This window comes from Mobula birostris, chromosome 13 (genome assembly GCF_030028105.1).
Source record: "Mobula birostris isolate sMobBir1 chromosome 13, sMobBir1.hap1, whole genome shotgun sequence".
Taxonomy (NCBI): domain Eukaryota; kingdom Metazoa; phylum Chordata; class Chondrichthyes; order Myliobatiformes; family Myliobatidae; genus Mobula; species Mobula birostris.
Genome location: NC_092382.1, coordinates 28018642 through 28039677, shown reverse-complemented (window position 1 = coordinate 28039677; position 21036 = coordinate 28018642). Strand labels below are relative to the sequence as shown.

The following is a 21036-nucleotide window of genomic DNA, read 5'->3' as shown; positions in this document are numbered from 1 at the left end:
GCTCATGGACAGCTTCCTGTCTGCGGTAGTCAGCCAAATGAATGGTCTCCAGTCCAATAAAATGGACTCGACCTCACAATGTAACTCGACGTGACCCTGCCCCACAAATCTATCTGCACTGCACTTTCTCTGCAGCCATAATGGTTTGTTACAGTTATTGTTTTGTCGTATATCAGCTCAATGTACTGTTGTAATGTATTGATCTGTGTGGAGGTAGGTCGAGCAAGATTTTCACTGTAGCTCAGTACGTGATAAGAATAAACAAATTCCCCATTTTAATTGTGTGGAAATATTAGACAGTCTGAGGTTCTGCTTTGGAACCACAGAGGAAAACTTAACTGAACTGAGGAACACAAATAAATAGAAAAGGCTTCAATCTCACATTACCATCTGCGGTAACTAGGATCAGGTGACCGGTGGTGGGTCTCCCAGACCATTTATCAGAATCAGGTTTAATAGCACCGGCAGATGTCATGTAATTTGTTGTCTCTGTGGCAGCAACAGAACCTAATTCATAGCAATAGATTTTAACCCCCTCTGTGGTGGGGATTTACAGACATTCACCACCCTCAGAATGGAAACATTTCCCGGACAGTCCACCCCCTTTTTCAGAGACTGGGATCCCTGGTTCAACCGATAATAATGTTGTGCATTTCAATGTGTTCACCTCTCAGTCCTCGATTCTCTAAATGAAAGGGTTATCACATTTGATCTTTCTTCATATGATGACCCCACCACTTCAGGGATCAGTCTGGTGAATCTTCATTGCACTCTCTATAACAAATACTCTCCAACCTCTTTGTTAATCCTCTATGGAATTAATTTCCATCTTCTGCAGCCCCGTGTTGCCCCAACCACTCACCTCCCACCCCCGTCACTATTTCCACCTTCCCACCTCCCCCTCACCTGGATCCACCTCTCACTCCCCAGCTCTTGCCCCATCCCCACCCCTCACCTCTTTTCTCGGACTATTTCCCGTCCACTCTCAGTCCAGAGGGAGGGTCTCGGCCCGAAATGTTGACGGTCCATTTCCCTCCACAGATGCTGCCCGACCCACTGAGTTCCTCCGGCAGTTTGTTCTTTGGTCTGTGTGACCCGTGTTAGTGTGGGGACCGGGATTTTACACCATATTCCCGGTACAGTCTCAACAAAACACAAATAATTGTCACTTTGCCCGGACCATCGGCCCCGCTTGCAGGGCAACAGTCTGCCGGTGTTTGCCCCCCAATGTGGTGAATCGCCACCACCGTGGGCTCAGACATTTCCACAGATGAGCCCCTCCTGTCCCCACCGGGACAAACATCCTGTCCGCCCCCTCTCTCACCGTCTTCATCCTCTCCCTCCCCGGGGAACCGGCATCAAACCGACGGGCCGAGCGGTCTCCTCCTACCTCTCAGCGACACATCAGACTCCGGCCGCAGGAGACGCTTCACAAACGCCCCAACTTCCCTCGGAGGGAAATGGAAATAAATCAGAAAGCGGACATTTACTTTGACGGTTGTCCCGCCGTGACGGAAAGTCCGGGAGACGGTGTCAGCGGGGGTAACGCCCTCTCGGCTGGTCCGCCTCCGCTATTGGTTGGAAGTAGTGATTGATATCGCTTCGCACCAATGGGAATAGCGCAGCGCGTGACTTCACTGTTGACAGCGGTGGGGGAGGGGCTGGTCACGTGATCAGTAGCCCAGCCGTTAAACCGACCAAGCTCGAGCTCACCAGCGCGCGGGGCACAAAAGGCCCCGGATGATCGGTTGAGGTGAGAAGGGATCTCCGGGTTGGGGGTCTCACCGGGCGGCGTTTTCAACACCGACTTCGGGTAGTTGCTGTGACTCCGGACTCCGTGACCCGCAATCCCGGGACAGTCCTGCTCTCTTCCCTCTCTCTCAGCCCCACCATCCGTACACGGGCCCCGGGGAGCTTCCGGCTGATGAGGGAATGGGAACCGATGGGTCTCTCAGACAGAGCTGAGCTCCAGCTGTCTAAATGCAAGGATCGGGAACTCGGAGAAAGGGAACAAAATCTTTTACATCAGCTGTTGAGAAAATCACCTTTGTTCTGCCTCCAGTCACAAACAAGAGAAAATCTGCAGATGCTGGAAATCCGAGCAACACACACAAATTGCTGGAGGAACTCAGCATTAGATTCAAGATTCAAGAAACTTTATTGTTATTCTAACCGCACATCAGCTCTGCAGGGCAGAATGAGACAGCGTTTCTCAGAGGCAGTGCAATCATAACATAACAAACACAACACTAAATAATAAACATAACAATAAATAGTAAAACACAACAGCCACATGTCAGTTAAAATCAGTTATAAATGTCCAGTGCAAGTGAAAAGTGTCCAAAGCAGAGTCAGGTGGAGCAGCTATTTAGCAGTCTGACTGCCTGTGGGAGGACGCTGTTTAGTAGCCTTCTGCTTTTAGTTTTGATGCTCCTGTAACGTTTGCCTGATGGCAGAAAAACAAACAGTTCATGGAGAGGGTGTGAGGGGTCTTAATGATGTACCGTGTTTTCTGGAGGCATCGCCTCTGAAAGAGGTCTTGGACAGAAGGTAGGGAGACCCCAATAACCTTCTCTGCTCCCCTAACCACCCTCTGCAAGGCAGTATGCTTTTCCATAGATGCTGCCTGGCCTGCTGAGTTCCTCCAAAATTTTGTGTGTGTTGCTGGTTCCACCTCCTACTGTTCTGGACTTTCTACCCGGGAGGACATATTTTGACCCATTCTCTCTGGGTACATAATGATATCAAACACCTTTGCCCTGGGCAACAAGTAGCTTTCACATCACAAATGTGCCAGACTCCAATGAGACAGACTACTGCCCTTCCCTTCATATTCATTGGCATTGCTATCACTGAGTTCACCACCGTCAGTCACCTGGGGGAGGGTTCAGGGGAAATATTTATGTACAATACAGAAACTGGTGTTACCTGTGTGTATTGTGGTGATGCAAAAGTTGCTAGAGAATTTGAAAGTGGTAAGAAGTGGAGTGATAGTTTGAATCTGACTTTTTAAAGCGTCATTTAGCAAGCAAATCAGATATGGACAATGTGCAAGAAAATCCTTCATTACCCATCACAGGACTGCTACATAGTCTGTGTGAGAGTGCAGACTGAACACGATCAAACCCAGAGGAGATCAAAGTTCTTACCGACAGTGATTTGCTAGCTGTTAAAATGAATACCTCTCTATTTAAAGTTCACTCTGCCCATGTTGTCACTGGTTAAAAGAATGCAGAATACAAGATTTATGTGCACACTCATCATTATAAATTAGAGGGGACAAGAGGGGAAAGGGGATTAGAGGGGATTAAAAGTGGTAAGACATCCAGTGTCCCCGATGCCCTCACCTACAAGATGTACATCCAGCTGCAGCTTGTAACCCTGCACTTTACAGAGTTGGAACTTGAAATGGATGAATTCCATATCATCTAGGAGTTTGGAGGGGGGGTCGTTGGGATAGATATGACATGAAGAGAGGTGAATTACACCCAAGGTGCAGGACACAGGAAACTAGGTGAGAGTCAGGAGGGGGAATGAGGTTAAATAGCCATTGAAGAGTACTCTTGTGTCCATCCCACACAACAACAGGCGGGCCACTTTAGAAACTGTTGGGCGGAGTACTGACAGAGGAAAGTCAAAGGGGTGATAGGGGATTCGTCAGTGAGGGGAACAGAATAAGAGGGGACTAATATCCTAGTGATAAGGCTTGTTAGTGTTAGTGTGGGGAGAGTGTGATGTGGTTAAAATAAGTTGCAGGGGATTTGGGAGATAGAATGACAGAACAGATAGTGGGGAGGGTGAATTTAATTGAATTGACTTTATTACATACATCCTTCCTATACATGAGGAGTTGAAATCTTTACATTACATCTCCATCTAAATGTGCAATGTGTAATTTATAATAAATAGTTAGTACATAGGACAGTCAATATAACATAGAAATGCAATTGTATCAGCATGAATTAATCAGTCTGATGGCCTGATAGAAGATGATGTCCGGGAGCCTGTTGGTCCTTTTGCTGTGGTACCGTTTCCTGGATGGTAGCAGCAGGAACAGTTTGTCGTTGTGGTGAATTGGGTGGCCAAAATCCTTTGGGCCCTTTCTCACACAGAGGGTTATGCTTCTGTGGATTGCTCTGCCTCAGAAGGCAGCGGAGGCCAATTCTCTGGATTCTTTCAAAAAAGAGTTAGATAGAGCTCTTAAAGATAGCAGAGTGAAGGGATATGGGGAGAAGGCAGGAAAAGGGTACTGATTGCGGATGATCAGCCATGATCACAGTGAATGGTGGTGCTGGCTTGAAGGGCTGAATGGCCTACTCCTGCACCTATTGTCTATTGTCTACACACCTATCTCTGTAAATGTCCTGAATAGTGGGAAGTTCACATCTACAGATGTGCTGGGCTGTCTGCACCACTCTCTGCAGGTTCCTGTGATTAAGGGAAGTACAGTTCCCATACCAGGCAGTGATGCAGCCAGTCAGGATGCTCTCAATTGTGTTCCTGTACAAAGTTCTTAGGATTTGTGGCCCCATCCCAGACTTCTTCAACCGTCTGAGGTGAAAGAGGTGCTGCTGTGCTCTTTTCACAACACAGCCGGTATGTACAGACCATGTGAGATCCTCAGAGATGTTTATGCCAAGGAACTTAAAGCTGTTCACCGTCTCAACCCCAGATCCATTGATGTCATTCGAGGTTAGCCTGTCTCCATTCCTCCTGTCATCCACAATCAGCTCCTTTGTTTTTTTTAGATCAGATTCAACTTTATTGTCATTGTGCCAAGTACAGATACAAAGCGAATGAAATGCAGTTAGCATCTGAACAGAGATGCAAAGAATATTGTTATTTACAAAATAACTGAGAATAAAAATAAGTGCTACAGCACACAAATATAAAAGTACTGAGACAGTACAATATGGGTGCAATACTGCTTAGCGCTGTGATGTGAGGTTCAGCAGGGTCACAGCCTCAGGGAAGAAGCTCTTCCTGTGCCTGCTGGTGTGGGAGCGGAGGCTCCTGTAGCACCTACTGGATGGGAGGAGAGTAAAAAGTCCATGGTTCGGGTGAGATGCATCCTTGATAATGTGTTTCGCCCTGCCCAGCCAGCGTTTATGGTAGATGTTCTCAATGGTGGACAATTAGGTGTCGATAATCCGCTGGGCAGTTTTCACCACACGCTGGAGTGCTTTGTGGTCCGAAAGGGGACAATTGCCATACCACACTGAGATGCAGTTGGTGAGTATGCTCTCAATGGTACACCGGTAAAAGTCGGTCATATCCTGGGACAGAGGTGAGCTTTATTGATGCTCCGCAGGAATTAAAGGCGCCGTTGCAACTTTTTGATCAGGATGGAAGAGCTCAGGGACCAGGTGAGATCCTCGAAAATGTGGACACCAAGGAATTTGAAGCTTGATACACGCTCCACTACTGTTCCGTTGATGGAGATTGGGAGTGTGGCTCCTAGCATGCCTGAAGTCCACAATGATCTCCTTGGTCTTCTGGGTGTTAAGGGCCAGATTGTTGTCGGCACACCACGCAGCCAGGTGCTGGACCTCGTCCCTGTAGGCTGTCTCGTCATCCCCTCTGATCAGGCCAACCACCATGGTGTCATCTGCGAACTTGATTATGGAGTTAGAACCATGTACAGGAACGCAGTCATAGGTGAAAAGGGAGTACAGAAGAGGGCTCAGCACACAGCCCTGAGGCACGCCGGTGTTCAGGGTGAGAGTGGAGGAGGAGAGGTTGTCTAACTTAACTGATTGGGGTCTGTTCGTCAGACAGTCCAAGGTCCAATTGCAGAGGGATGAGCTGATACCAAGCCGGCCAAGTTTGGTGATCAGCTTGAAGGGGCTTACAGAATTGAATGCCGAACTAAAGTCAATGAACAGCATTCTGACGTAAGAGTTGGGGCTGTCCAGGTGGGTCAGGGCAGAGTGAAGTGCCGTGGAGATGGTGTCCTCTGTTGACCTGCTGGTGTGATAGGAAAATTGATGGGGGTCCAGGGTAGTGGGCAGACAGGATTTCAGATGTGATAGAACCAGTCTCTCAAAGCACTTTGCAATGATGGGGGTGAGTGCAACTGGCCGGAAATCATTCAGGCTCGTGGCAGTAGAATGCTTTGGCACTGGCACGATGGTGGTGATCTTGAAGCTTATGGGGACAACACCCTGGGCCAGTGACAGATTAAAAATGTCCGTGAAGACCCTGGCCAACGGCCCTGCACAGACTCTGAGCACATGGTCAGGTATTCCATCCGGACCAGCTGCCTTCCGTACATTCACCCTGCTCAGGGTGGCACAAACATCGGAGGTGGAAAGTGAGAGAGACAGTTCACCAGGTGGGAGATCCGCTTTGAGGGTGACCTCCTTGTTCCCTCGGTCAGAGCGAATGTAGAAGTAATTGAGCTCATCAGGGAGGGTAGCAGAGCTGGAAGGGGGCACAGTACTAGGAGGTTTGAAGTCTGTAATGACCTGTATGCCATGCCACATGGGCCGGGGGTCAGAGGAGTTGAAATGCTCCTCGATTCTCTGTTTGTAAATGTGTTTAGCCTGAGAGATTCCCCTCCTCAGGTTGGCCCTGGCTGAGCTGTAAGCCTCCCAGTCTCCAGACCTGAGGGCTGAATCTATGGCTTTGAGTGGGAGGTGAACCTCTCTGTTCATCCATGATTTCCGATTGGGGAAAACTTTTATTGTTTTTGTGATGTCTCTCTATCTACACACTTGTTGATGTGATCAAGGACAGAGTTGGTGTATAAATCAATGTTAATCTGAGAGTCTGTGGTGGTATGGGCAGCAAACGTGCTCCAGTCTGTGTGCTGGAATTGGTGCTGAAAAGCAGAGTCAGCCCCCTCCAGCCAGATCTTAATAGTCTTCATTGTGGGTTTCACACGTTTAGTGACCGGGCTATACTTGGGAAACAGATACAATGAAAGATGGTCAGATTGTCCCAGGTGGGGGAGGGTAGTGAGTTTGTAAGCGTCAGCCACATTTGTGTAGACATTGTCTAAGGTTTTATTCCACGTGGTGGTGCATAATACATTTTGGTAATATCTTGGAAGCACGGTACGTAGGTTACAATGATTAAAGTCTCCAGCGACAGTCAAAGCTCCATCTGGATGCAATGTCTGCAGCTTGCTAATAGCAGCACTGAGGTCTTTCATGGCTACTTTAGCATTAGCATCCAGTGGAACATAAACTGCGACAGCAATGATGCATGTTTTGTGACAATGAGGGGAGGTTGTTTTCTTGACACCAGTCAGATGTTGTTCAGACACCAGATACAGTCAGCAATCAAATGGTTGAGCCTGGAGCCTTCTCCTCCCCACCCTCCCGCCACCTTCTTTATGGGGTCTCTGCCCCTACCCTCTTCAGTCCTGACGAAGGGTTATGGCCCGAAATGTTAACTGATCATTTCCACGGATGCTGCCCGACCTGCTGAGTACCTCCAGCGTGTTGTGAATGGTGCGATGAATGTGCTGAGCTGTGTATATCACAATGCAAGAAGCATCGTAGGAAAACCAGATGAGCTCAGTACAGGGAATTATGATATTGTAGCCATTATTGGGACTTGGTTGCACCCAACATCTGAGGGATTTGGAGGAACAAATTCATAGAGAGATCGCAGACCATGCCAAGAAACAAAAGTTGATTCAGTAAGTGATTTTAACTTTCCATGTATTGACTGTGAATCCCATACTGTAAAAGGACTAGATGGGGTGTAGTTTGTCAAATGTGCCCTTGATCAGTACGTAGAATTCCCGATGTAGAAGTGTGCAATGATCTGTTAGGAAATGATACGGGGCTGGTGACAGAAATTAGTGATCATAATGCCATGAGAATCAAAGTAAATATGAAAAAAGAGAGGTCTGGGCCATGGGTTGAGATTCTAAATTGGAGAAATTTAATGGTATCAGAAAGGATCTAACAAGTGTGGTTTGGGACAGGCTGTTTCCTGGCAAAGGAGTACTTGCTAAGTGGGAGGCCTTCAGAAGTGAAATTTTGAGGGTGTAGGGATTGTATGTGCCTGCAAAATAAAAGTTGAAAGGTAACTGGTGCAGGGTACCTTGGTTTTCAAGAGATATTGAGGCCCCAGATATTTTGTTCCTCTAAATGCCTGACTGTTGGGTGCTACCAAGACTCACTAATGACTACAATATCATAATTCCACCGCCTGAGCCCATCTGACTATTTTTTTAGTCATCATCTGTTGGTTTCTAAAAGCTTCCCAATCGTTTTTGCTCTTTTGTTTGCCCTCTCTTTGGCTTTTATATTGGCTTTGGCTTCTCATTTCATCCACAGCTGTGTCCTCCTGCGTTTCCAATGCTTCCACTTCTTTGGGATGTATCTATCACTCGGCTCCTGAATTGCTCCCAGAAGCTCCAGCCATTGCTGCTCCATTGTCACTCCTACCTTTTCCCTTCCAAACAAGTTTGGCCAGCTTCTCTGTCATGGAAACACGGAGAAGTTCAGTACGGAAACAGGGTATTTGGCCCATCTAGTCAATGCTGGAAAAAACATTTAAGGTCTCTACTGCAACTACCTGCACTGGAACTTTCACCTCCATACCCCTACCATCCAGGCTCCCATCCAAACTTCTTTTAAATGGTGAAACCGAGCTCATATTCACCACTTGTGTTGACATCTCATTCCACACTCTCATGACCATTTCAGTAAAGAGCTTTTCCAAATGTTCCTGTAAAATTTTCACCTTCTCCATTTAACCATGACCTCTGGTTGTCATCCCACCCAACCTCAGTGGAAAAAGCTGCTTGCATTTACCCTTATCTATACCGTCATAATTTTGTATACTTCTAACAAATCCTCAAAGCAATGTATAATTTCCTTGTTTATGTTTAGAGCCTTTTTTAGGTGTATAAAATGATGAGGTGCATTGATCATGTGGATAGCCAGAGGATTCTTTCCCAGGGCTGAAATGGCTAACACGAGGTTGTTAGTTTTGAGATGCTTGGAAATAGATACTAAGGGGATGTCACGGGTAAGTTTTTTACACACAGTGGTGGGTGCGTGGAATGCACTGCCGGCTATTTGTGTGAGGTTGTATCAGCTACTGTGGGGCCAGGGACCCATGCAGCTCATTGGGAACAGGGAATAATAACAATGGAGAGAGTCAGACTGAACCAGGTCACAGATTGGAGATGGCATAAATATCCCATTCTTATAGAGACAGGAACAGTATCAAAGAATATGTTGGTCATTCCAGATACCAGCACTGTGCCCAGTTAGAAGATGATTTCTCTCTCCAACTTGGGTTGAACTTCACTGTAACAGTGTGATGCCAGATCACACGTTGACAACTCAAGTGATCTAATCTGAAATATTGTCCTACGCCCATTGATGGATTTTGTAAATATTTTTACAGGTTAAAAATGACAAGGAATTTGTCTATGGGAATCTCAAACACAACACGCCAGTTTTGCTGTCTCTATCCAGATATTTAAGAAGAGGAGCAAGGGATTCACTCAGTCATCTGACCGAATGGCTCACCAGCGAGTTCACACCGGGGAGAGGCCGTTCACCTGCTCGGACTGTGGGAAAGGATTCACTAAATCACCTCACCTACAGAGGCACCAGTCAGTTCACAATGGGCAGCGGCCGTTCACCTGCTCGGACTGTGGGAAGGGATTCACTGAATCATATAACCTACTGATACACTTGTCAGTTCACACTGGCGAGATGGCGTTCACGTGCTCAGACTGCAGGAAGGGATTCACTTGCTCATCCCTATTGAAGGTGCATCAGCGAGTTCACACTGGAGAGAGGCCGTTCACCTGCTCTGACTGTGGGAAGGGATTCACTTCATCCTCTGTTCTACAGAGACACCAGCGAGTTCACACTGGGGAGAGGCCGTTCACCTGCTCAGTGTGTGGGAAGGGATTCACTCGATCATCCCACCTACAAGCACACTTGTCTGTTCACACTGGGGAGAGGCCGTTCACCTGCTCAGTGTGTGGGAATAGATTCACTTGCTCATCCCACCTGAAGGTACATCAGCGAGTTCACACTGGGGAGAGGCCGTTCACCTGCTCAGACTGTGGGAAGGGATTCACTCGATCATCTGAACTGAAGGTACACCAGCGAGTTCACACTGGTGGGAGCCTGTTCACTTGCTCAGTGTGTGGGAAGGGATTCACTCGGTCATCCAACCTACTGACACATCAGTCAGTTCACACTGGGGAGAGGCCGTTCACCTGCTCGGACTGTGGGAAGGGATTCACCTGCTCATCCCAACTGAAGGTACATCAGCGAGTTCACACAGGGGAGAGGCCGTTCATCTGCTCAGACTGTGGAAAGAGATTCATGCAGTCATCTGAACTGAAGGTACATCAGCGAGTTCACACTGGGGAGAGGTCATTCAACTGCTCAGTGTGTGGGAAGAGATTCACTCGGTCATCCAACCTACAGAAACACCAGCGAGTTCACACTGGGTAGAGGCCGATCTCCTTCTCACACTTTGGGAAGAGATTCTCTCAGCCATCGCCACCAAATGTCCATCATTGAGTTCACACTGGGGAGAAGCCGTTCACCTGCTGTGAACGTGTGAAGCGATTCACTCAGTCATCTAACCATATGTAACTCTCTCTTCAGCTAGCAGCTTAATATAGGGGGTGATAGCCCCCCAGCCCGGCCAAACTTAAGAAATCTCGTTTGAGTGGATGCTGTGCGATGTGTCCCCTGTTACAAATCAGTACCCCGAAATAACAAACGGTACATAATATGCGATTAAACAATTGGGCTTTGTAGTTATTACTTTGACTATAGGGTTAGTAAAGAAAAAGTAAAGGAAAATGGCCCACTCTCTCCATTCATGTCTTCTCATCTCTCCCCAGCAAAAGACCACAAAAATCTCTCTTCCAGACTCACAAGAAAGAATAACATTTCTCTCATTGGATAGCCCTGCACTTCAAAACCCTGTTGTCTCTAGTCGTAACATAAACATTGCTGCTACAGAGAAACCGTTACCTCAGTAGTGATAGATTACAGAGAGGCCATTACATTAACACTGAAAACTCACAGCACGTTACAGTTCTGACACACTACTGGGTTCACAATAGACAATAGGTGCAGTAGTAGGCTATTTGGCTCTTCGAGCCAGCACTGCCATTCACTGGGATCATGGCTGATCATCCACAATCAGTACCCCGTTCCTGCCTTATCCCCATAACCTTTGACTCCGCTATCTTTAAAAGCTCTATCCATCTCTTTCTTGAAAGCATCCAGAGACTTGGCCTCCACAGCCTTCTGGTGCAGTGCATTCCATATATCCACCACTCTCTGGGTGAAAAAATGTTTCCTCAACTCCATTCTAAATGGCTTACCCCTTATTCTTAAACTGCGGCCTCTGGTTCTGGACTCACCCATCAGTGGGAACATGCTTCCTGCCTCCAGCGTGTCCAATCCCTTAATAAGCTTATATGTTTCAATAAGATCCCCTCTCAGCCTTCTAAATTCCAGTGTATACAAGCTCAGTTGCTCCAATCTGTCGACATATGACAGTCCCGCCATCCCGGGAATTAACCTTGTGAACTTGCGCTGCACTCCTTCAATAGCAAGAATGTCCTTCCTCAAATTTGGAGACCAAAATTGCACACAGTACTCCAGGTGTGGTCTCACCAGTGCCCTGTACAGCTGCAGAAGGACTTCTTTGCTCCTATACTCATTTCCCCTTGTTATGAAGGCCAGCATGCCATTAGCTTGCTTCACTGCCTGCTTGCTTTCAGTGACTGATGTACAAGAACACCTGGATCTCATTGTACTTCCCCTTTTCTTAAATTGATTCCATTTAGATAATAATCTGCCTTCCTGTTCTTACCACCAAAGTGGATAACCTCACATTTATCCATATTAAACTGCATCTGCCATGCATCCGCCCACCCACCCAGCCTGTCAAAGTCACCCTGCATTCTCATAACATCCTCCTCACATTTCACACTGCCACCCAGCTTTGTGTCATTGGCAAATTTGCTAATGTTACTTTTAATCCTTTCATCTAAATCATTAATATACATTGTAAACAGCTGCGGTCCCAGCTCTGAACGTTGTGGAACCCCACTGGTCACCGCCTGCCATTCCGAAAGGGACCCGTTAATCGCTACTCTTTGTTTTCTGGCAGCCAGCCAATTTTCAATCCATGTCAGTACTCTGCCCCCAATACCATGTGCCCTAATTTTGCCCACTAATCTCCTATGTGGGACTTCATCAAGGGCTTTCTGAAGGTCCAGGTACACTATATCCACTGGCTCTCCCTCGTCCATTTTCATACTTACATCCTCAAAAAATTCCGGAAGATTAGCCAAGCACGATTTCTGCACTGGGGAGAAAGTTTCAATAAGCTGCAGGCTGGATATTTGTCCATCACCGTTGCTGAATGCAATTTCGAGAGTGACTGTCGGTGCTGAACTCTGCAATTATTGCTGTTGCTCACCAGACCCAGTTCTGCACCCTGGTCACTGAGCATGGGAGGAGGTTCTTCTGCTGCATATTCACCTTTATTGGGACTGGAGTTTAACGTGGACTGGAGTGGAGAGCGGCCAGTGAAGGAGTGGAGCTTTGAGGCTTTGGCTCGAGAGATTTCAGCGAGCAGAGGCAGAGGATGAGCTTGCTCCCAGTGAGGTAAGGCCGGGAAAGTTTATTTAATTAATTAACCTAGGAGTTAGTAATGGAGGCAGTAGATAGGGCAGTCCAGTGCTCCGATTGTAGGATGTGGGAAGTCAGGGACAGCACAATTGTCTCCGATGTCTACACCTGCAGAAGGTGCATCCAGCTGCAGCTCCTGTGAAATCGGTTCATTTGGGGGGCAGAGGCAGTAATAGATCAGAGTTTCAGGGAGACAGTCACCCCTAAAAGTCAGGAGACAGGTAAATGGGTGACTGTCAGGAGAGGGAAGGGGAATAGACAGAAAGAGCAGAGCACCCCTGTGGTCGTTCCCATCAACAATAAGTATACTGTTGGTGGGGACGACCTACACTTACCAGGGACAAATTGTAGTGGTCACGTCTCTGGCACCGAGACTGGACCCTCAGCTCAGAAAGGAAGGAGTGAAAAGAGGAGAGCAGTAGTGATAGGGGATTCGATAGTTAAGGGGACAGTTAAGAGGTTTTGTGGGAAAGATATAGAATCCCAGTCTGTTCCCTCCCTGGTGCCAGGGTCCGCGATATCTTGGATGGAGTTCTCGGTATTCTCAGAAGAGAGGGTGAGCAGCCAGATGTCCTGGTCCACGTGGGGACCAATGACATAGATGGGAGTACGGATGAGGTCCTGAAGAAGGAATAAAGGGAGTTAGGGGAAAAAAGTGAAAAAGCAGGACCGCAAGGGTGCTAATTTCAGGATTGCTGCCTGTGGCACGAGACAGAGAGGGTAGGAACAGGAAGTCATGGCAGTTGAATGCGTGGCTGAAGAGTTGGTGCAGGGGGCAGGGGTTCAGATTTCTGGATCATTGGGATCTCCTCTGGGGAAGGTCTGACCTGTACAACAAGGACAGGCTGCACCTGAACTGGAAAGGGACCAATACCCTGGTGGGCAGGTTTGTTAGAGCTGTTGGGGAGGGTTTAAACTAGTTTGTCAGGGGGGTGGGAATCAGAATGTGAGTGCAGAGATGAGGGTAGAAGGACAAGGGCACGATGCTGTGTGTTCTGAGTTGCTGAGGAAGGACAGGCAGGGGACAAAACATACATGTAGCCAGTTCGAGGGGTTGAAGTGTGTCTATTTCAATGCCAGGAGTATTAGGAATAAAGGGGATGAACTTAGAGAATGGATCAGTACGTGGAACTACGATGTTGTGGCCGTTACTGAAACTTGGCTGGAGGAAGGGCAGGATTGGCTGATGCAGGTACCGGGGTTTAGGTGTTTTACAAGGATTAGGATGGGAGGTAGAAAAGTGGGGGAGTAGCATTACTGGTCAGGGATAGTATCATGGCTATAGAAAGGGAGGACGCTGCAGAGGGAGTGTCCACTGAGTCGGTGTGGGTGGTAGTCAGAAATAGGAAGTGATCAATCACTGTGCCGGGAGTAGTCTATAGGCCCCCAAATAGCCCTCGGGACACCGAGGAGCAGATAAGCAGGCAGATTTTAGAATGGTGCAGGAAATACAGGGTTGTAGTTATGGGTGATTTCAACTTCCCTCATATTGACTGGCACCTCTTGACTGCAAGGGGGATAGATGGGGCTAAATTTGTCAGGTGCTTTCAAGAAGGATTCCTGACACAGTATGTGACCGGCCGATGAGAGGACAGGCCATACTGGATCTAGTTCTGGGTAATGAACCTGGTCAGGTGGCAGACATCTTGGTGGGGGAGCATTTTGGTGAGAGTGACCACAACTCCCTTAGCTTCAGTATAGCTATGGAAAAGGATAAAAACAGACAAAATGGGAAAGTGCTTAACTGGGGAAGGGCTAACTATGAAGGGATGAGGCAGGAATTAGCGAGAGTAAATTGGAAACAGATTTTCAAAGCTGAAAGCACAGAAGTAATGTGGAGGAAGTTTAGGGACCACTTGTGCAGGGTTCAGGATAGGTTTGTCCCACTGAGGCAAGGAAAAAATGGTAGGAAAAGGGAACCGTGGCTGACGAAACATATGAGGCAACTTGCCTAGATGAGGAAGGAAGCATATGTTAGATATAAGAAGCAGTCAGAGCCCTGTTCGTCGCTTTTCGATTGCTCCTACCCTGTTTACTTAATTGTCTCCTACCAGTCTTTTTTTTTTTGAAACCTTATTATAATACTTCAATACTGCTTTACTATGGCTGGGAAAAGAACCAAAGCATTTGCAAAAGAAAGAGAAACAGAAGATGAATCCCCAGTCACTTTGGATTCAATCAGTGACTTCCTTAAACAGCAAAAGTAGGAATTCTCTGAGGAGTTTCAGCGGATCAATGGCAAATTGGATACAATTCAGCAAACTTTATTAGATCATGAGAACCAAATTCAGGAGAATACTGTGAAGCTAATGACACTTGAAGAGGATGTTGAAGATACAATTAAACTCTGCAAGGAGTTATCCTTATCCAGTGATAAAATGCTGAAAAGGATCATCAGTCTCGAAAACAGAAACAGGAGAAATAACTTGTGAATCCTGGGTCTTGAAGAATCAATTGAAGGCGCTGACCCTACGAAGTTTTTTGCAAACTTTCTGAAGCAGCTTTTCCCTGCTTTATTCACTTCGGAGCCGAAGCTCAATCGAGCTTCTCGCTCTCCGACTTTGAAGCCATTGTCCTTGGCGGTGAAACCCAGATCAGTCAGACTAGCCTTTCATGAATTTCGTGTTAAGGACCTTTTAATTCGTCATACCCGGAGACAAGGAATGATCGATTTCCAAAATTACAAGGTTAGATTTGTGGAAGACTATTCACCTGAAGTTTTGGCTGATCGTATGAAATATAAAGAAGTTATGTTGGAATTTTATAATAAAGGATATAAACCATCCCTTCAGTTCCCCGCACGTCTGCGTATTGTTTTGAAGAACGGATTGCGAAAAAGAATAAATTCAGTTGAAGATGCAAAAGAGTTTCTGAAGGATGAAGTCTAAAACTGTTATACTTCTTATTTGATCAAGTTTTTTTTCTTCTGTTAATATGAATTTGAAATAAGGTTTCATTAAGCTTACGTTTTGGCTGTTCATATACTGTCTTTTATTAGATTTTTTTTTGATACTACTTTATTTTATCCCGTTTTGAGGCTTTATTTTAATACAGCTTTCTTTGAATTTGTTTAAAGTGATCCTTTCGTATTTCCGAATACCAAGTTATTTTACTTTTTATGTTGTGTGTTGGTAGGGACATAATGACCTTGCAGGACTGGAGTTTTTTCTGTCAACAGGATTTTTTGGGGCCGGTACTTAGTTCTTAGCTCACTGACTGTCTATTGGTCAGCTTTCTCGCTTTGGGTAGGGGAGGGGGTAGGGCCTATTTCTCTCTGGGAGCTGTGTTGGGTTGAATATATGATTGTTTGTTTGACCACTTTACTTTACAGTTTGCTTTCTTGTTTTAATAACTTAATGGCCAGATCTTTTAATTACATGTTGATTGGTATTTAAAATGTTTCGAAATTTTAACCTGTTTAGTTTGAATGTGAAAGGGCTGAATCACCCCACCAAAAGGAACAAAGTGTTTGCTTATATTAAAAAATTAAAAGCACCTTTTTTTTTACAAGAAATGCGCATACGCAGCTGTGATAGCTTATGTTTTTCTTTACTAGGTGGAAGAATATGAATTCCACTCTTCGTTTAATGCAAAATCATGTGGAGTTTCGATTTTTGTAGATAATACAGTTTCCTTTATTCAGCATAAAGTTGTTTCGGACCCTAATTGTCGATTTGTTATTGTATCAGAGTTTAGACAGTGAATCGATTGTTTTTGCTAATGTATATGCCCCCAACGTAGATGATCCAGGATTTTTTGAAAGTCTATTTTCATTTTTGCGAGGTTTGTGTACTTACTCCCCTGTGATAGGAGGAGGTTTTAATTGCTGGTTACATCCAGTATTAGATCGCTCATCTATTAAAGCAGACACACTTAATAAATCAGCTGTGCTTATCCAATCTTTTCCAACTAAACGTGGTATAGTTGATGCTTGGCGTTTTCTCTATCTGACGGACAAGGAGTATTCATTTTTCTCTCATGTCTATCACTCTTATACCAGGATTGACTAGTTCTTTTTATTGATAGTCAAATAATTCCATTATTTCGATCAATTGAATATAAAGAGATTGTTATCTTTGACCACTCTCCTGTAATTCTGTCTTTAAATCTTTCTGGTCCTATCCCCATGAGTAGATTTTGGCAATTTAGTTTAACTCTGTGTCCGATGAGTATTTTCTTAAATTTATGGAGAATCAAATTGCTCTTTTTTTTTGAAGAAAATACGTTGGAAGAGATGTTTAGCCTTATTATATGGGATACTTTTAAAGCATACATCTGGGGTCAAATTGTCTTAGAAAACATAGAAAATAGGTGCAGGAGTAGGCCATTCGGCCCTTCGAGCCTGCATCGCCATTTATTATGATCATTGCTGATCATCCAACTCAGAACCCTGCCCCAGCCTTCCCTCCATACCCTCTGATCCCCCTAGCCACAAGGGCCATATCTAACTCCCTCTTAAATATAGCCAATGAACTGGTCTCAACTGTTTCCTGTGGCAGAGAATTCCACAGATTAACCACTCTCTGTGTGAAGAAGTTTTTCCTAATCTCAGTCCTAAAACGCTTCGCCTTTATCATCAAATTGTGACCCCTCGTTCTGGACTTCCCCAACATCGGGAACAATCTTCCTGCATCTAGCCTGTCCAATCCCTTTAGGATTTTATACGTTTCAATCAGATCCCCCCTCAATCTTCTAAATTCCAACGAGTACAAGCCTAGTTCATCCAGTCTTTCTTCATATGAAAGTCCTGCCATCCCAGGAATCAATCTGGTGAACCTTCTTTGTACTCCCTCTATGGCAAGGATGTCTTTCCTCAGATTAGAGGACCAAAACTGCACACAATACTCCAGGTGTGGTCTCACCAAGGCCTTGTACAACTGCAGTTGTATCTCCCTGCTCCTGTACTCGAGTCCTCTCGTTATAAATGCCAGCATACCATTCACCTCTTTCACCGCCTGCTGTACCTGCATGCCCACTTTCAATGACTGGTGTATAATGACACCCAGGACTCGTTGCACCTCCCCTTTTCCTAATCGGCCACCATTCAGATAATAATCTGTTTTCCTATTTTTGCCACCAAAGTGGATAACTTCATATTTATCCACATTAAATTGCATCTGCCATGAATTTGCCCACTCACCCAACCTATCCAAGTCACCCTGCATCCTCTTAGCATCCTCTTCACAGCTAACACTGCCGCCCAGCTTCGTGTCATTCGCAAACTTGGAGATGCTGCATTTAATTCCCCCATCCAAGTCATTAATATATATTGTAAACAACTGGGGTCCCAGCACTGAGCCTTGCTGTACCCCACTAGTCACTGCCTGCCATTCTGAAAAGGTCCCGTTTATTCCCACTCTTTGCTTCCTGTCTGCTAACCAATTCTCTATCCACATCAATACCTTACCCCCAATACCGTGTGCTTTAAGTTTGCACACTAATCTCCTGTGTGGGACCTTGTCAAAAGCCTTTTGAAAATCCAAATATACCACATCCACTGGTTCTCCCCTATCTACTCTACTAGTTACATCCTCAAAAAATTCTATGAGATTCGTCAGACATGATTTTCCTTTCACAAATCCATGCTTTGTCCGATCATTTCACCGCTTTCCAAATGTGCTGTTATCACATCCTTGATAACTGACTCCAGCAGTTTCCCCACCACCGACGTTAGGCTAACCGGTCTATAATTCCCCGGTTTCTCTCTCCCTCCTTTTTTAAAAAGTGGGGTTACATTAGCCACCCTCCAATCCTCAGGGACTAGCCCAGAATCTAACGAGTTTTGAAAAGTTATCACTTATACTGTAAACATCATTTAAAAAAGCTAACAAAGAAAGAAATGAATTAGCCAATCAGTTAAAGCAACTGGACCATAAATATGCTTCGGTACCTGATCCTGAAACATATAAGAGACGTATTGAAACTAAAACTAAATATGATCTGCTTTTAATGTATCCAATTGAAAGCCAACTTTTAAAAGATAGAAGTCAACTTTATATTCATGGAGATAAAACTGGTAAGCTACTGGCTAATCAATTGAAGCCATTTTCAGCCATGTGGCAAATTAAAGAAATACGTAAAATTAGTGGGGACATGACAACTGACCACCTTGAAATTAATGACACTTTTAGGGAATTTATTTCTAAATTGTATAGTTCTGACTCTGTTAATGATAATATTGTAAAGTATATTTTTTTAGATCAATTAAATATTCCTAATCTTTCGTTAGATGATCGTAGGCAATTGGATCAGCCCTCTTCCCAGGAGGAAATTGCTCAGGCTATTTGAGAATTGCATTCTGGGAAATCCCCAGGACCTGGTGGATTCTCTGGAGAATATAAGGCTTTTTCCTCCTTGCTTATACCACACTATATTCTACCCTTACTGATTCCTTTAAGGTAGGAAGACTGCAGCAGTCTTTTTTACCAAGTTTTAATTTAGCTCATTCTCAAAAAGAATAAGAATCCTACTGAACGTTCTTCGTATAGACTTATCTCTTTACTCAATTTTGGCTCGCGGACTTGAAAATATTATGTCTTCTATAGTTTTGAATGTTCAGACAGGATTTATTAAAAATCGATATTTCCATTTGTTGTATGTTATATACTCTCCATCTAAGGAAATAACAGTGTGTGATATTGTCGGATGCAGAGAAGGCTTTTGACAGACTTGAATGGAACTTCCCATTTACATCCTTAGAAAAATTTAATTTTGGGCCTAATTTTATTCATTAGGTTAAATTACTTTATTTATCTCCCTCCGCTCAGATTCTTACTAATTTTCAGAATTCTAAACCCTTTAAACTCCAACGTGGAACTAGACAAGGTTGCCCCTTGAGCCCCCTGGTTTTTGATTTGATATTAGAACCCTTAGCAATTGCTTTTCGAGAGTTAAAAGAGATCACTGGTATTCTAAGGAGAGGTACTATTCATAAAGTGTCGCTGTATGCTGATGACTTATTGCTTTTTATATCTAATGTTACAATCTCTTTACCATTTGTGTTCCGTTTACTGACTAATTTTAGTCAAATTAAAGCTACAGAAGAGTGAACTGTTTCCTTTAACAATTTCATACCAACTGATAGTAACCTTTTAAAATTTTAGGAGAATGATTTACATATTTGGGAGTAACAATTAATAAGAATTCTGAAGATTTATTTAAGGAAATTTTTTAAAGTATTTTGAATTATGTTAAAAAAACACTCTCTAATTGCTCGTCTCTCTCTTTATCACTGATTGGCTGAATCAATTCTATTAAAATAAATATCTTACCTAAATTTATATACCTTTCTCAAGCTGTGCCTGTTTTTATTCCTAAATCTTTTTTTGACTCTTTGGATTCAATTCCTTCTTCCTATATATGGAAGAATTAAAAAAATAACCTCATATAAATAAAGCTCACCTTCAAAAAACCAAACAGAATGGAGGATTTGCCCTACCCAATTTTAGCTTATATTACTGGGCAGTTAATATACGTAATATTGCGTTCTGGTTATATTACATTAACCATGAGAATTGCCCTATATGGGTTTCTTTGGAAGTCAACTCTGTTATAAAACTTCCCATTATTTCTTTACTTGGATCCTTGCTTCCTTTACCTTTAAATAAATTAATTTACAATGTGGCGGTTAAACATACATTGAGGATTTGGTTACAGTTTAGAAAACATTTTGGTTTATTGATATTCTCCCTCTCAAGTCCCATATTTTCTGATTGTTTTTTTTCAAACCATCTTTAATTTAGATTAGATTAGATAATGAGAACACTCAGTCCTCGTTTACTGTCATTAGAAATGCATGCATACATTAAGAAATGATGCAATGTTCCTCCAGAGTGATATCACAGAAAAACAGGACAAACCAAAGACTAACACTGACAGAACCACGTAATTATGACATATAGTTACAGCAGTAAAAATCAAACCCATAATTTGATAAAGAACAGACCATGGGCATGGTAAAAAAAACAAGTCTCGAAATCCCGAGTCGATCGACTCCCGAGTCCCCGATAGCAGGCGTCAAAGGGAGAAACTCCCTGCCATAAACCTCCAGGCACCGACTACTGCCAGTGCATTGGAAACACCCGATCACAGCCGACACTGAGTCCATTTATCCAAAAACTTCGAGCCTCCCGACTGCCATCCTCTGCGGAGTGCCTTTGACCTCGCCTGGCCGCCGAAACAAGCAAAGCCGAGGATTCGGGGCCTTCTCCGGACATTCCGGACCACACAGTAACAGCGGCAGCGAAGGGGGCATTTCAGAAGTTTCTCCAGATGTTCCTCCGTACTCTCACGTCTATCTCCATCAAATCAGAATTGTGCACGGTCCCCTACTTGACAAATAACAGACAGCACCACTGAAATGGCCGCGTGTGCCATCTTCTCCTCC

At 44.6% G+C, this 21036-nt stretch overlaps 2 protein-coding genes across 2 annotated transcripts in view; one reads left to right on the top strand and one right to left on the bottom strand.

Annotated features, from left to right (window-relative positions):
- LOC140207864 (uncharacterized) overlaps window positions 1–21036 on the bottom strand; it is a 54006-nt gene that overhangs the window by 13169 nt on the left and 19801 nt on the right. The gene's annotated exons all lie outside the window — the stretch shown is intronic.
- LOC140208650 (uncharacterized) lies at window positions 9484–12452 on the top strand. The gene has a single exon (XM_072277496.1). It carries the CDS (start codon window positions 9492–9494, stop codon window positions 10443–10445), a length of 954 nt encoding a protein of 317 aa, XP_072133597.1. The 5' UTR covers window positions 9484–9491; the 3' UTR covers window positions 10446–12452.

Bases quoted from the DNA above. Each gene is read 5' to 3' on its own strand.
- LOC140208650 (XM_072277496.1), top strand. From the start codon at position 9,492: ATGGCTCACCAGCGAGTTCACACCGGGGAGAGGCCGTTCACCTGCTCG.